Below are 17,631 nucleotides of genomic sequence, written 5' to 3' on the forward strand. Positions count from 1 at the left end.
TAGACTCAGGTTCATCTACACGTGAACCCGGTGGACTGCAGGCTGAAGTTTCCTTAGTCCTGCAGCTCATTAGCCTTCTTTTGCGGGGAACAGAGTAGGAGTTGACAGACACACGTACTCGTATAATTAGACAACTCCAAAGTCCGGTTATATCCACGCCACCACGTGAAGGCGTTCCTCTCCAGCAACCCCCAAATGAGACACATCGGCTGTCGAGAGCATGAATAAAATATATAACAGGTCCTCGTACGAAAAGGGCAACCGGTGCTGGTGGTGGCAAAAAAAAAAGACAGTAATACGGGGCTGGAAACACAGGTTTCCTTGACCACTGCGTTTGTTCTAACCAGACAAAGATCCCTAACCACTTTCAGCTCTGTTGATGGGCAGGTGCAGTGAGATTACAGGGTTGATTGGTCAGCAACCAAAGAAATTTATTCCTACTTCATAACTACAGCTCATCGATTTTCATGGAACCACGACTCAGTATAATCAGTATTCATGTTGTGGGAGTGGACCAGTTCCATCAGGTTACAAACAATAATAAGCTGGTACGCGATGAAGGCCAGCTCTAAACGGACTAAGCTTTGTCAGCGACCGGAAGCCAGTTTCGACATTAAAAGTCATTTCTATGTGGACGTACTCCAGTGCAACATTAAACCCAAGAATCATGGCCCTAGCTTAATAATCTTTGGAGCCTTGGCATTTCGCGCCAGCATAGTCGTGATTTTAGCTATTTTCCCAGTTTTCGTATCTGATGATCTTTGACCCCTGAACTGGCCAATGTAGCATATAGGTCTACAGTAGAAAGTTGTCGTACATGTTAATGTCTATAGGCATGCAAACTTTCATTCTATTCCATCGAGCCGCTGGGGAACTAGGGGGTCATTTTTGAAAACAGGTACTGGCTGCTAGGGATGCTGAGGTCAATCTTTGCAGGGTTGCCACTCGAAAACTACAGGAGAGAGGGGATAATATGGATGGCACACTTCCGATAGGGAATAACCCCAAGATTATGCCTAAAGAAGTCAGAGCTTTCTATGCCCATAGTAATTTTACAGCTCAAAACGTGAAAGGTACGAAAAAAGCGGGTTTTCGGTCTCCTCTAGGCAACGAGTCGCCTTGCAACCAAAACCTTGCGGACACAACTAGGTCATAGGCTGGTCACTGTGTACAGGTCTGGTTGGAATAGGTTATTTCTGAAGGATAGAAGTGCTTGCCACAATTAAACAAGAAAGAAAGAATACAAGAAAGAAAACGCGACTAACAATAAGGGCAGCATGGCGCTGGCCAAGAGTAATAATAACAATAGTAATAATAATAATACTAAAACTAAATGTGACAAAGAACATCTTGTCAGTGGAAGCGTTTTGTATTTATTTCCTGCAACTGTCGGACTATTTTATTTAACCCTGGAAATACTTAATCCATATCCTTACCATGGGACTTCTTCGTGACTAACATCACATTCTACTGCTAATCTTAGTGTTTAGCAGTGACGATGGAGCGGTAGTATTTTTAAGCCTAGTCAGAGTACAATTAATATAGGCCAATAACAATGAAGCCTTTCGTTTTTCATGGTATTTTTAGCTTTACTGACTTTTATTTGTATATTTACTTATTTAGCACTTTATATATTAATATTTTGGGAGGATATGACTAATACTTTACCTTTTCTACAGTTCCTCGCCTATAACTTATCAAAATGCCTCATTTACGAGCTCTCAAACCCGCGTATCCTACTTTTGTTTATGCTAAGCTTGATAACAATACTGATGATGATGATGATGATGATGATGATGATAAATAATACATAATCCCTGGAAAGCATAAATAAAAGGACACAGTAATACGGAATGAAAACAGAATGTGAAATATTTTAATTATACTGTAGTTACCCTTGTATTTCACTGAAGAAAACGGAGTCAAAATTTCCTTTAGAAAAAACAAGGGTCCTTCAGGGTACACTCGTGCACTTCCACATAGGTAGTCGAGCATAACCCCCCCCGCCAAATGGGGGTTTTAAATTATTTTCAACTATCCCAGACATCTATACGGTTACATAAGCATAAAAATGCAAAAAGGGGTTCGGTGAGAACGTAATAAGTCTTTCAGTGCACAGCAAAGACTAAACTACCATTTTTTGAACACAATGTTCAGCTAAAAATACCATATTACTGTCAAATTACCAGTAACAATATCAAATTACTATATCTAAAAATAACACTAACAACTAAAACAGTCGGCTTTCCACCGCTATTACTGCGGAAAAAGCTATGAATAGACTACTGTTTGAAACGACTGGTAACATAAACCCTTGCCCACACGACCGGTAACATATGCAAGCTAGCGATCACCTAACACCACAAAACAAATGGCTAGCTGCCAGTGCCAAAACAGCGTCCAAGTAACCAGTCTAACTTAACTCTGGGACAGTCACCTGTGTCTGTATTTCCTTCTGCCTATGACCTCCCGTCTTTAAATTTAAACGCATGTGTCCAGTCATCTGGAAATACGCTGATCTTTAATTTGGCTCTCTGTTATTTATTTATTTAAGGGAAGAATCCTGCAGGCCTCTGTCTTTTGGTTTCTCCTTTCTTGCAAGAAAATAAATTAATAACCATTCATGCGATCGAACCAACATTGTGCCACTGTCCAATTATAGGCTACTCTCACTACCATTTACTATCAAATTTCTGTCGAGTAAAAAGCCAGTCTACCTACCCACCCATAAACTCCATACTTTTGCCATATTAACCCCACCAGCCTGAGGAAGTATTCATAAAAAAAAAAAACAAATAAATAAATAAAGTGCTATTTACATAAGCTTTAATGTAGCCAGGGGATGGAAAATGAGACTGACAAGAGTGTACGTGAGCAGGGTGGAGAGGGAGGGGGAGACTTGAGGATGAGATAGAGGCATGGAGTGGAAAGATAAAAGAAGGGGAGAGGGGGACGAACTGGAGGGTGGACAGTCAAACAGTAGAGGGCAGGGCGACATGGAGGCGATTTGTGGCCACCCCTTAACGGATAAAGGTGTCTGGCGATAGACAGAAAAATAGAGGAGATTAATGAAGTCAGAGATTACGAACTGGAGGGGTTACATGTGACCCTCATTAGCCACCCCAATAAAATAAATCTTTCCTAAGCCATATAAAACATTCCGGAGGTAGCAAGAATTTTACGAGAAAGACGTCACCGTACTGAAAGGGTTAAAAATTGCACCTTCAGTAGTTCTATTACCAATTATTCTGACGATGGGGAAGCACTTGAAGATATATAGAGATTTTTTTTTCCGGTTACGCTAAACTATTTTATGTATCAATGGGAACGACTGTTTTATTTCATTATTATTATTATTATTATTATTATTATTATTTTTAGCAGAGGGGACGATTTTATTTAGTAGAGGGAGCTATTTTATTTTTTAGCAGAGGAAACTACTTTATTTTTATTTTAATCATTTTTGGCAGTGGGAACAATTTTATTTGGCAGAGGGGACGATTTTATTTAGCAGAGGGGACGGTTTTATTTACTAGAAAAAAAAAATTGTAAAACCGAATTCGCTGGTTCGGCACCCTCTGTACTAAGGGAAGGTTTTCGTGGGACGTGAATCGTGTTGGAATTACTTTTAGCACTCTGCCATAATCCCAAGACAGGCTATAAAACCATCCTCCTGTTGCACATACTCTCTCACGTGTCCAAAAATGTGGCAAAGAAGGGTCGCACAACAACTGAATCTGTTGGCGTGTAAGGAAATACATTTACACATACTCACATACCTCGTATCAGGCAGTCCCATAAACTACGGAAGATGACGCATTTGTCCAAAGGTATAAAATCAGTCTACCTATTTACCTACCTACATAAAATCAGCCTATCTATTTATTTATCAATCTACCTATCTATCTCGAGCCAGACACCTTTAATCCTGCTTCAGCAGACCAGGAGTTACAGTTTCGTATGGGACCTGGCGATAACCTGCCACACTCCTCTGTGTCAAGGTCTGAGAAACAAGGACACTGACAAGGGGACTAGTTTTCGTCGAAACTGTTGGAATAAACTTCTCGTGTGTCACTGTACGTGTATTTCTCACATATCCTAGAAACAAACTGTATACTACCAACGGGTGTAGTGTGATGAGTGAGAGGCTGTGGTGGCCCCTGAGCGTGGAGTAATTTTAAGCCAAGTTAGAGTAAAAAGAGCACAGTAATAAGCTGTGTACTAACGATGGAGAGATGGTAGCTTCAGGCCAAGTTAGAATAAGAAAAAGGGGGCACGGTACTGGAATAAGGTATACATGCCTAAGGATGGGTGTTTTAAGATGGAGATACTGAATATTTAGGTCAAGTTAGAATAAAAGGTGTGTAGGAACAATGTGCATATTTACGACGGCTGCAGTGTGGCGAGTGAAAAGTAGTGGTGTTCCCTAAGTGTTAAGTAATTTTACGTCTAAAGTAAATGGGTACATTAACGATGGCTGTATCTAGACAGAGGGATGGCAGTTTTAGGCCAAATAAAGTAAAACGAGTATAGCACCAATGTGCATACTTACGAGGGGTGTAGTGTGGCGAGTGAGAAGTAGTGGTGCTCCCTGAGTGTGAAGTGTGAGGCGACCATGGCCAGCAGCTCGTTGGTGAGCAGTCGTGGCCCCACTTGGACCTGCAGCCGCCTGTCATCCAGCAGCACCACCTCCACCCGCACACCACCGCTCATCTGTCACGAAAAAGTGCAAAAATGTGGAGTTAGAAATGAGTATGGATAATATTTAGGGCCGGAACCGGTTAGAAAAGAGTATGGAGAACATGTGAGGTTAGAAGATGAAAGAAATCTGTTAGGAGTTAGATGCATTACATGTAGGCTACTCAGACACCAACGCTCATGGGGCTAGAAAATTTGGAGGTATAAACGGGTATGGAACACATCTGGGATGAAAGAAAAATGCTAGAGACAAATTAAACGTTAGACGCGACATATCCACCTGCACAGTCCTGCTCCCCAATGCAAAGACAAATGGGAGTAACGAGACCCAGTTCCGATTTTATGATGGAATTTCTTATGGCTATATATCACCATCCTCATAAATCACTTGTACATAATATGGAGTGGGAAGGATCCAAAAAACACGAACGGGAACGCAATGAAAGAGAGAGAGAGAGAGAGAGAGAGAGAGAGAGAGAGAGAGAGAGAGAGACAGACAGACAGACAGACAGACAGACAGACAGAGCAGGATAACTATCATCAAAGTACCTGTGTAATTGGCCCAACACATCCATTCACTCATTTAAACTCTGGCAGTTTTCGACTATAATTCACCCACAAAAAAGGTGAGGGGGTGGGAGGGGAATGGAAAAACAATCAGGGTTGGACCAGGTGATAGATAAGGGTTGGAAGTAGCCGCCATCTTCCCACCTCGCTGATCTGTGTTGAGGCAAGAACAAGTGTGGGTTTAGAAATGGGTACTGAAAAAAAATAGGCTGAGATTATGTGCAAGAAATGGGTAAAATGTGGTAGATATGGGTGAGGAAGGCGATAAAATTATATGTCACAGAGGAACAATGCGGCGTTAAAAAGGGTTCAATGCGTTGGAAAAGAAAGCCAGATACAGATATGGAAGGCAACCGAAGTTAGAATGAGACAAATAGATAAGTATTAGAATGAGACAAATAGATAAGTAGACAGATATAGACGGAAAGAGGTAGACAGAAGAGATATAAAAAGTGTACTTTACATGCTAAAGAAAAAGTGAACCATACCTCGGACAACGATATGTGTTGTATGTGTTACGAATGGGTTAATAGGAGAAAATATGGTAGGAAAACGTACTATCAATGGACAGGTTAAAGAGCCAGACACAGTGTAGAATGATGATATGTGAGGTTATCAGAAGGAAGTTAAGTGGAGTTAAGGGGTTAAAGTGGAGATGGAGGGAGTTTAATGAGCTCTGCGACTGAAATTAATCACTTCACTCCCAGGACCCATTTTTTCATATTCTTACTACCCTCAAACGATTTTACTATGCTGAGGGATGACTTCTAAGTAAAGGAATGAGATATAGCTTTCATCGCTTGACTAATAAAATGCCTTCTCAAATTGAATAAAATCGTCCGGGGACAGATGAAGTGAACATAAAAAAAGAAAAAAAAAAAAAAAACGTGTCACTGAACTGAAGGGATTATATGGAAGGAGAGAAGTAACCGCCGTGGGTAAAAATAGAGCAGCGGACATATCCTAAAGAGCTTAGAGAGAGCTATGTAAGGGAAGATGGCGTTTAAGCGGATTAACGCATCAAATGAGGCGGATCACAGCGGCAAGTACCGGTAAAGGAGGTATTACAGACTGACACATATGAAGGCTATTAGTGGCTTAGAGATTTACTGTATGTACGTAGGTATGTATGTATTTATACATGTATGTATCTATATCCACAGAATGAATGAATGGGGTGGCTGAACGAAGAGGTGACAGACCAAAAATAAGATGAAAAGATAGTGTGCGGGAGATATAATGATGGTAATGTGTATTCTGGCAGAAGGGACCGTCCCTGAGTAGGGATATAAATAAATGAAAAAAAAAATAGTAAAGAGAGAGGGAAAGAGATAGAATGATGGCTAGACTCCCGCACACTAAAGACTCAGAAAATAGGATGATATATTCAATCTCTATTCTACATTCTCATTTCCTTCTTATATGGCAATCAGAGTAAAAGTTAAGATACTGGTGGGGATAGCACGTGAAACGAGAGATACTTTGAGAATCCAGGAATACAATAAACACCTTCACTTAAAGGGAGGGGGGGAGGGTCTCTTCTAACCTCAGTATAATCATCCAGTGGTAAAAGTGAGGGGGGTCGACCTGAAGGGGGTTAACAGAGACTGCCTAACCCTCTAACCCTTGACTACTGAATATCCTTCCTAAACTGAATTAAATCGTAAGAAATCAGCCAAACTATATAAAAGAGGTGGAATCGTACTAAAGGGATGAATCCGATCGTGAAAATATACGGTGCTGAAAGTATGCGTGAAAATTTATGTGTGTGCTGGGCGAGAGCTGGGGGGCGGAAGATGGTTTGACAGTGATGTGTGGGGTTACTGGGAGCCACACCACACGCCTGCCTTAACTCTGGGTACGGCAAGGGCCACAGAGGAAGAGCCTTGGTATACGGTTCCTCTTTGATGCTTGAAATAGAGTCAGGAGTTACTCGCACTAAAATATTTACTTACAGTTATAGTGGGCAGGGAATATCAGGGGTTAGTGAAGGGTATAAGGGATCATCATCATTATCATCATCATCATCATCACCCTAACCTTTGTTTCCAGTAATACATGAAATATAAGAGAATCTAAAAGTGTAAAGTAAGAACATCTTTACTTACAAATCGTACCTCATATGAAGAGGAGAGACAGCCGGAGATCAAATAAAATGAATGTATGCTGGAAACAGAATGTGATGGAAAAAAAAGTTTACGGCTACAAATACCCTCGCAAAAGGTCGCTTATTTGTGGCAAAGTTTAGGAGGAAATAAGGGAGGTTACAATAAAAGGGATGTGAGGTGGAAGGAAAATATGCTGAAAGAGAGAGTTCACAGGTACACCTACACCTACACAAAATCGCATGTATGTGGCAAATTTTGTGAGCAAAATTTGAAGAAGGGGAAGCCATATTGTAGGGGGGTTACAGAAAAGGGGATGTGAGTAGGAAGGAGAATACGGCGAAGAGAGAGAGTTTGAAGATACACATACACCCACATATTTTAGCAGCATACGTGGCAAATGTGGGGAGGAAACCTGAGAATGTGGTAAATCAGAAAAGGTAACATGGACGAAGATAAAAGGGGAAAACCAATGTAGTAGAGAGAAATTACAATGGTGACAATTCCCCAACCTACTCGACATCCAGCTTACAAGGGAAAGGGTCGGAACTTGAGGAACTGCAATGGAGTTTCCTAGTTGTCGGGGCACTGATGCTGAGTGGCTCTACCTGTTGTACACTGAATATATCCAAACATTTTTTTTTTCACCTGTAAGAAAACAATCGGTTATGCATGGGGTGTGCACATCTACCTACCTACCTACTTATTTACCTATCTATCTACCTATCCGTATGTCCGTCTATCTATTAAGTAGAGCCATGTAGAATCTTAAGCAAAATAACATCGTTTTGTGGTAGCCATAATAACAGTCATCGTCACAGTTAAGAGGTGAACAGTGAGGGTGAACCGAAAAATCTGGGTTAAAAGAACTGAACACATAAAGGAAATAATGAGGACAGGTCGGGAATGGAGGGGTAGGGGGGGTGAGTAGCACTGACAATAAACTCGGCAGCAACCAACTATCCCAGCCTGGCAGCCAGAGAGTAGTCAGCGCTCTGTAATGGATGTGGTGGAGTAATCTTGAGGCCAGACAGCATCCAAGCCCGGCGCTGCAGGAAACACTAAATTACTTAATAGGCCCCACACGTGTCGCCCTCATACGCATCACTAACTGCTAGTTTTACCCACAACTCCACTATTATAAGTAACTACACACATTACCTACGCCTCTATTACTGTCTGGATTTAGCAAACAGTGTGCGGATGAGTGGCATGGAGGAAGAAGGTGTTAGTATTAGGATGGATAATTTGGTGAGGGGTTGATGAGCACATGAGGCTGCATCACGTCCAACTGTGGTTGACTCCTGACCACAACCCTGAACTTGATGACCCCTGCCACTCGTTGCTTGTTTGAGATGGATTGACAGATAATTGGCAGACAGACAGGCAGATGTAAACACACACACACTGATAAATAGACAGACAGAAACAGAGAGACCGACAGATATAGTTAAACAGACTAAGACTGACACAGACATACAGATACAGGTAAATATAGATACAGACAGACAGATAGTTCACTAGATGGACAGACAGTTAAACAGTAATACTGATTAGGCTTATGGTTAATGGCCAATACAGCATAAAGACGGTTTACATTCTATTTCCAAGCAAGATCAAGGGTTTCCATCATACATTTAGTGGATATGCTAAAAACACGAGAGTTGAGACAGCATCCTCCTCTCTTCGGCGACCTTAACTCTCTCTCTTTCTCTCTCTCACCTCACCTAACGTCCCTGTCTGCCCATATTCCCTCCTAACCCACATCTCCCTGACGGACTTCACTTATTTCCTTATAACCTCCTATCTTCCTTTACTTCCCTCCTAACCTCTTATCTCCTTGTTCATCTCTATCTTCATGCCATCTCTTTATCTACCTTACTCTTCCTATACCTATCAATGTATTTATCTCCCTATTTACTCCTATCTATCAACCTACTTCCTACCCCCATGCCTACCTCACACACATCCCTCGCCTTCCTTTTCTCCCTGTTCCTCTGCTTCTTTCGTATCTCCCTATCTCCCATCTCTTTCCCTATAATAACATCCCTGCGTTTTTCATCTTCGTCACCTTCATCTCTCTGCTTTCCCTGCCTTCACCCCCCCCACCCCCGTATTCTTCCTCCAATCCTACCCCTGTCTATTTTCCATTCATATAATCTCAACCTCTCTGGCTACCTTTACCCCCTACCGCTCCCCTTAACTCCCCCCCCTTCCTATCACCCTTCCTCTCTCTCTCTCTCTCTCTCTCTCTCTCTCCTTACCTCCTCCCTCCCAGCCTCCCTTTCATTTCCATAATTTCCACCTTTTTTACCTACCCCTATCTCTGTGGCTACCTCTCTACCTCCCTCCCACCTCCTTTTCATCTCCGCAACTTCCTTCTTTTTTTACTACCCCGCACCATCACACCAACACCTCCCTCTCTACTTCCTTTTCATCGTCATTTTTTCTACCCCCAACCTCCATGTCTACCACCAGTCTATCTACTCTCTCATATCCGTAACCTGTATCTTCCTTTCCTTACTCTGCCTCGCACTTCCCTCCTTATTTCTCCCTGCCTTACCATTCCCTCCCTCATTACCCCCAACCTCCCAGCCTACTCCCTGCCCCTCTGCCTACCCAATGCTTCCATATCAATCCCTACCTCCCTCATACTCCCCTACCTCCCTGCCTGCCCCTCTGTCTACCTCATGCCTCCATATCAATTCCTACCTCCCTCTCATGCTTCCCTATCAATCCCTACCTCCCTCTCATGCCTCCCTATCAATCCCCCACCTCCCTGCCTACCCCCAGTCCTCCTGCCTATCCGTGGCTGGTTCTCGTGGGCGTGCCTGGCCTCCCCCACTGCCACAATAACACCACCAGTTCCGTCAGGCCTCAACTGTTGCCTCCATTGTTACGCGTCGGGTTACACGTGCTGGAGGGGCGAGGGAGAGGGGGGAGGAGTGAAGATGTACTGGGATGGGAGGGGAGAGGGGGATGCAGGATGAAGAGGGAAGAGACAAGGGATGAGGGAGGGGGAAGATATGAAGCGGAGTTGAATGGAGAGGAAGAAGCAAGGGAAAACCGAAATGAAGAAGGGGTGAGGTGAGAAGAAAAGAAAGAGGGTAAGGAGGGAAGATATGGAGGAAGGGAGAGGAGGAGAGACGGGGAGGGGAAAGCAAGATGGAGGGAGGAAGGGAGGTGAGAAGAGATAGGACAATGAATAGAACAGAGGGGAGGAAGGAGAGAACAGGGAGAAGGGGAGAGCATAATGAAGAAGGAAGAAAAGAGAAGGGGGAGGAGGAAGAGATAGAACGAGAGAAGGGGAGAAGGGAGGGAGAGAGAAAAAGAGAGGAGATGAAGATGAGTAGATTAAAAAAATAAAAATGGGCAGCAAGGACTGGTGATGGAGGAGGAGGAAATGGGGAGGGAAAAGGTGGGATTAGATGAGATGCGATGGAAGGACTGGAGGGGATGAGGGGAGGGGATATAGGAGAGAGGTAGGGAGGGAAAAGGTAAGAAGAGAATGGGGAGAAAGTAGGGGAAATGAAATTGGGGACGGAGTGGTGCAGAGGAAATGAGGGGAAAACAGAGTCGGGAGGGAGGAAAGATGAAGTGGAGAGAGACGGGAGGGAACAAAAATGGAGAGGAGACAGACGGTAAAGAGGGAAAATGTAAAGGAGAGAGACAGTAAAAAGGAGATAAAGCAGGCCATATACAAAGGAGGAGGGAGGTTGAGAAGCGTAAATACAACTGATAATAACGATAATAAAAGACATAATGGGGAAAGAGTGAGAGGAAATGAAACAGGAGGAAGGACAGATGTAAAGTATGCAAAGAGGAGGAAGTGGTCAGTGAAAAAGAAAGGGTGACATGGAAGAGGATAAAAAGAGGAAAAAGAAAGCAATAAAGGGAGAAAGAAAGGTCAGGGGAGAAGACAGAAAACAGAAGAAGGGACGAGAGTAAAAAAAAGATAGTAACGGTAAGAGCAATACTGACAGACAGATAGAAAGATAGACAAACAGGCATAAAGACATACAGATACACATAAACAAACAGACAGATACATACACAGATAAATAGAAGGATTGATAGACAGAGAAATAGAAGGGGATAGAGAGATGAGTGAGGGGAAAGGGAGAGGAATAAAGACACGAAATATATAGAGAGAGAGGAAAATGCAGAGAGGAGAGAGGGGAAAGATGAAATGGGAGAAAGGAAAATAAAATAAAAAGGGGAAAAGGGAACGAAATTAATAGCAGTGAGGGAGACCAGAGTACGAGAAAGGGAAGAAGGGGAGAAATAAAAAAAAATAATAAAAAAAAATGAAATGCAAAGGTTCTGTCGATGAAAATGTGGAGTTTGAAAATATAACACTTCCGGTTGAACTGAGAGAGAGAGAGAGAGAGAGAGAGAGAGAGAGAGAGAGAGAGAGAGAGAGAGAGACCTGTATCAAATAAAACACACAGCCACACAAACAGGAGCCGTAAGGAAGGAGGGAGTGGAGAGGAAGCAATGAAGAGGGAAGTGTGAAGAGGCGTAGGGAGGAGGAGGAGGGTGTGAAGAGGCGTAGGGAGGAGGAGGAGGAGGAGGAGGAGGAGGAGGAGGAAGAGGAAGAGGAGGAGGAGGAAGAAGAGGAGGAAAGAGACAATGGATGACAGGAAGGAGGGGAAGGAACAAAAGCGAAAGATGCGAAAAATTAAGGAAGAAGGGAGAGAAAAGGAGAAGGAGAGAGGAAAAGATGAGAGAGTGGGTAAATGAGGGAAGAGAAGCAAAGAAGAATGATAGTAAGAAGTGAGGAATCAGCATGGAGAGTTAATAGTGAGAACGAGAGAAAGGAGCCAGAATGATGAGTTAGAACAGGAAGATAGAAAGAAGAATAAGAATGAGGAGTTAAAATGAGGAGTTAGATTGAAAGTTAAGTTGGGAAGTCAGGATGAGGAGTCAGAACTGGGTGTTGGAATAGGAAGTCAGGATGAGGCGTGAGAATGGAGAGTTAGAATGAGGAGTTAGAATTGGGAGTTAGAATGAGAAGTCAGAATGGGAAGTCAGAATGAGGAGTTAGGGAGTTGGAATGGAGAGTCAGAATGAGGAGTTGAGGAGCTAGAACTAAGAGAGAAGGAAGCTGTATACTATGTAGTTGTGAGAGGGAGAACAGAGCTAGAATAAGCGGTCAGAAAAGTAAGTTAAACAAGGGAGTGATCACCAAACGTAGATCAGGGAATTTAACCTAAAACTGAAAGTAACAAACCAAGTTATTCAAACGTGAACAAGAAAACAAATACAACTAAGGAAATATGCGATAACAAGAACGCAAAATAACCGGATAAATAACGCAAAATTAAATAAAGGAAAATAACGAGGTACACAGCACTTCCTCTCCTGATAACTGCTACGAGGAACTTATTAATTACATGCATACGAGGCAGGTTGTTCTTATCGCTGGTATCATTCGTTTAAATAAGGGTTTTCGTGCTAGGCTGATAATATGACGGAAAAACTAGGAATGGCGTAGGAAAGTGTTAATGCAAATCTCTCTCTCTCTCTCTCTCTCTCTCTCAGATTTCCTGCCATGCTTTCTCCATTTTTTTTTACTTTATTATTTTTTTGTCATTTTTCCTTTCCTCTTTTATACTCTCTCTCTCTCTCTCTCTCTCTCTCTCTCTCTCTCTCTCTGACAAGACAAAACGTAAGTGATAAATCAATTGATGATCACAGAAAAAGCTCTCCACCTCCTCTCTCCTCCCCTCCCTTCCCTCCTTCTCATGTTTCCTCCCATTCTTTCCTCCTTTCTTCCTCCCTCCCTCCCAGGCACTATAAATGCTTTGAGTGCTCTTCAGGGACACAGGAAGAAGGGGGGTAAGGAGGAAGGCAACAGTGAAGGATGGAGGGAATGAGGGAGAGAAAAAAAAATGTAGGAGAGAAATGTGTATGAATAAAGGCAATGAAATAAAAAAGGAAGGAAGGAGAGAATGAAGAAAGTTAAGAGAAAATGAAGGAACGAGAATAAATGAAAGAATGAATGAAGGAGGGAGCGAGGAAGGAAGCAAGGAAGGAACAGAGGAGAGGAGGGGAAGGAAGGCAAGAGGACAGTGCTTAGAGAGAAGGGAAATGGGCGTCGGTGAGCTAGGAGAGAAAAAAGTAAGATTAAAAAAAAGAACCAAAGGAGTACAAAGAAGAGCAGAAAACATACCAATCAGTTCTTACAAGGGGAAGCCATGAGTAAAGGTAAATATCCTCTGAGGATGTGACAAGGATAGCAAAATAGGAGAGGTAGTGTTAAAAGTGGGGAAAAAAATACTGATTAATCATGGAAGAGAGAGAGAGAGAGAGAGAGAGAGACTAAAAAAGGGGCTGATTAAGAAGAAATGAGAGGGGAGTGACGAAGGAGGCACTGAATAAAGAAAGACGGTTGAAATATTGAGATGAAAAAGTGGTGACGGGAGGGAGGGAGAGAAGGGAGAGAAGGGGAGGAGGTAGGATGGTAGAGGAAGAATGAAGGTTGAGAAGGGTAAGAGAGAGAATGAAGGGAGAAGGGTGAGACGGAGGTAGGGGAGAGAAGAGTGAGGGAGAAAGAAGGGAGAGAAGGGTAAGGGAGAATGAAGAGAGAGAAAAAAAAGCATGAAGAGAGGTATCACAGGGAAAGACGTGGATGGATGAGGTGAAAAAAGGAAAAAGAGAAGATGGAGAAAAAGAATGAACGAAGATATGTGACTGAAATGAGGAAGACGAGAGAAATATGGGGGAGGAGAAGAAGGAAAGGTATGAGGGAAGGGTGGAGAGAGAGAGAGAGAGAGAGAGAGAGAGAGAGAGAGAGAGAGAGAGAGAGATGGAAAAAAGTGGGTGTCGGTGCGTACTGGAGGGAGACAGAATGAAGGAATGTATCAAAGTGAAGGGACAGGGATGGATGAAAGGAAAAAAGAGAAAGAGAGAGAGGATGAAAATAAAAAGGAAAAAGACGGAAGAGGATGAGCAGAGAAACAGAGGAGTGCAGAAGTAAGGAGGAGGAGGAGGAGGAGGAGAAAATAGCAACAGACGTAATCGTGCTGCAAGAGTTAACAGGAAAATATTAAGACAATGGTGAAAATGGTGGTCAATGGAGTGGACGTGGTAATGGTGCCTTGCCGAACGTGCCATTATAGAAGATAACTATGGTGATAATGGTAGAGTCGTCATCATCATCGTTATCATCATTATTATCATCATCGTTATCCTCATCATCATCATCATCCCCGACATTATCGTTATCCTCCTCCTCATCATCATCTTTTCACTAACTCAAGGGGTGTGTATTAATATAAGGTAATCACTCCATTGGCAATTACGACTGTTGAGATTGTGATTGTTATGATGATGTAAAGAGCTGGTGTGACTGTGGAGGGTGGCAAAGATTGTGATTGTAACACAGATGATTGGGATTCGGTGGTAATGGCTATGATTGTGAAAGTGGTAGCAGTGGACGTGATGGTGATTGTGGTAGAGATAGAAATGGTTGTGATGGAGATGGTGGTGGCAGCAGTTGTGGCTGTGATGGTGGAAATGATTGTGATATTGGTATAGGAGTGGTTGTGTTTGTGACTGTGGTAGCAGAGATTGTAGCTGGGAGTGTGATGATGATGCTAATGGTTAAACAGTGGTACTAATGACGAGGTAGTGATTGTGACGTTGGCAGGAGTGGTTATAGTTGTGACTGTGATGTTGGTAGGAGTGGTTATGATGGTTATAGTGATAGTAATGATCTCGACTGTAAATGCAATGTGTGTGGGACTGATTTTTGTTGTGTTGTGATCGTAGTAGTGATGGTTATAATTATGATGGTGGTTGTGACTATGGTTGGAAGAAATGGTTATGACTGTGGTTATGGCGGCAGAGATTGTGACCATGATTGTGATATTGGTAGGAGTGGTTATGGTTGTGATTGTGGTGGTGGAGGGGGGAGGGGATGGGGACAGTGTTGGAAGCTAGCCAGCCTCCCTCCACACTAGCTACAGCAAGAACACCCTCCCTCCCTCCCTCCCTCTCCTTCGTAACCTCTCCCTCTCCGCTTTTTTCTCTCCCTTTCCTCCGTAACCTCTCCCTCTTCGCTTTTTCTCTCCTTCTCCGCTTTTTCCCTCCCTCACCTCCTTTTCTCTCCTTATCATCTTCTTTTTTCTCTCAAGTCTTTTCTCTCCATTCTTTATCTCTTCTCCATTTTTTTCTCCCAGTCGCATTTTTTCCTCTCCATTTCCTCTATGTAACCTTCCTTCCACACCTTCTCCTTCATTTCCGCCTCTCGCTCTCCATTTCACCTCCCTCTTCATCATGCCTCTTGCCTTCTCCCATTTCTTTCATTCCCCTCCCTCCCTCCCTTGCCTATCTTTCTCTTCTCCCTTTCTCCCGTCTTTCCATTCCTTTCCATTTCTAGCCTCTCTCCTACATTCCTCCCTTCTCTCTTTTCTTCCAAACCTTTGGCCTCCTCCCACTTTTCCCTCCCTCCTGACATCTGTTTCCTTCCTCCTTTCTCTTCCTCCTCCCTCTCTTTTCTACCAGCTCTCCTTCCTCCTGTGTCTTTCAGCTACGTCTTCTATCCCTCCTCTCTTTCAATCTATTCTAAACATTTTCCTTCTATTCCTTTCCCCATCCCTCCTCTCTTTTTTTTCTTCTACGCTCCTTCAACCACTTCATCCAGTGTTCCCTCCATCTGTCTGCGCTCCTTCTCTCACTCCTACTCATCCTTATTTACCTCACTACCTCCTCCTTATCCACTAGTATCTATCTTCATCATCATCCATTTTTCCGTCTCTTTCCCCGCCTCTTCTTATCTCTTTTTCATGCCCGATCATTCTTTTTACCCTCGTCTCTCTCTCTCTCTCTCTCTCTCTCTCTCTCTTTCCCTCCAGCGTTCCTTCCCCTTCTTCTCTAAGCATTATAAGCGTACAGGTAAAAATTCCCCCACCCCTTTCTTAGTGTTTTTATTATTTTCTTATTACATATTGTTCCTTTACCTGTCACTGCTACTTTCACTAACCCTTCATAAATTTATTTTTTCATAAACATACTTCCTTCCCCTGCGAGAACTTCATTAACTCGTATTTTTTTTTTTTCCAAATCTTTAATACCTCCTCTTTTAGTACCCCGTCTCTATATTCCCCCCCCCTCCCTCTCTCTCTCTCTCTCTCTCTCTCTCAGGCGTTTCTTTCCCTTCTCCTTTAACCATTAGAAGCGATCTTATCTGCAAAAACTTTTTCCGTTTCTTTTTTGCGCTTTCATTTCGTATTATTATTATTATTATTATTATTATTATTATTAGTTATTATTATTATTATCATTATTATTGTTATTATTATTATTATTACTATTATCTTATACCTGCAATTTCCTACTTCCTCAAACCTTTTATAATAATATAGTCCTTCTTTTACCATTTTTATCGCATTTCCTTCGTCTCTTAAGTTTTTCTCTTTATTTGTTTTATATTTCTAATTCTTCCTAATATTATGCCTTCCAATTTCCTCCTATACATTCTAATATATACGTCTAGTGCTTTCTTCTTCTTCTTTTTCTTCTTCTTCTTCTTCTCTCTCTCTCTCTCTCATGTTCTCCTTCCCGTCTCCTCTTCTCATTCGTTTCCTCCATGCCTCCGTTTCCCATAACCTTCTCTTCCTAAGCATGCATACCTCAACTTTCTTCCACCCCCTCCTCTCTCTCTCTCTCTCTCTCTCCTGTCTCCACTTTCCTTCCTCATTTTCTCCCTCCGCCCTCTCTTTCTTCACCGTCTTTATCTTCTCATCAACTCCTTAAAATTCTTCTTGTGGTAATATTAGCCTCTTTCTCTCCTCTCACCCCCTTCCCCTCACTTTTTTTTTTTTTTTGGCTCTTTTACTCTCTCTCTCTCTCTCTCTCTCTCTCTCTCTCTCTCTCTCTCTCTCTCTCCAAATGGTAAGGCCGGACTACCAACTAACAGCCGCAAGGTCTGTGTATCTGCAAGTACGAGTATGAAGCTCCTCTCTCTCTCCCTCTCTCTCCATCATATCACTCCCCATCTTCCTTTATTACAACTATCATGCTCGACTGAAAATGCCACACCCCCTCAACATTGTCCCTTGTCCTCCAAATCCCCTCTATCTCCCCCTCTCTCTCTCTCTCCCTTCTCTCCTCCCTCCCTGATCCCTATTTCTCATCTTCCTCTTTCATTCTAGCTCCCCCTCTCGCTTCTCCTCCCTTCAAATTCACCCTCTCTTTTCTCTTCCCATCTCCCTCTTATCTTCCCCCCCCTCTCTCTCTTCCTCCCCCTCCCTCC

The 17,631-nt window shown here is 42.8% G+C and overlaps 1 protein-coding gene across 1 annotated transcript in view; it reads right to left on the reverse strand.

Annotated features, from left to right (window-relative positions):
- Positions 1-17,631, reverse strand: part of LOC145412799 (uncharacterized) — a 370,382-nt gene that overhangs the window by 157,604 nt on the left and 195,147 nt on the right. Inside the window, exon 2 of the mRNA XM_080282580.1 lies at positions 4,553-4,713. Within this exon, the coding sequence (XP_080138706.1) occupies positions 4,553-4,713 (161 nt within the window). The remainder of the gene's footprint in view (positions 1-4,552; positions 4,714-17,631) is intronic.

Source organism: Coenobita brevimanus, chromosome 94, assembly GCF_032717465.1.
Source record: "Coenobita brevimanus isolate Jiangsu-jjx chromosome 94, ASM3271746v2, whole genome shotgun sequence".
NCBI lineage: Eukaryota > Metazoa > Arthropoda > Malacostraca > Decapoda > Coenobitidae > Coenobita > Coenobita brevimanus.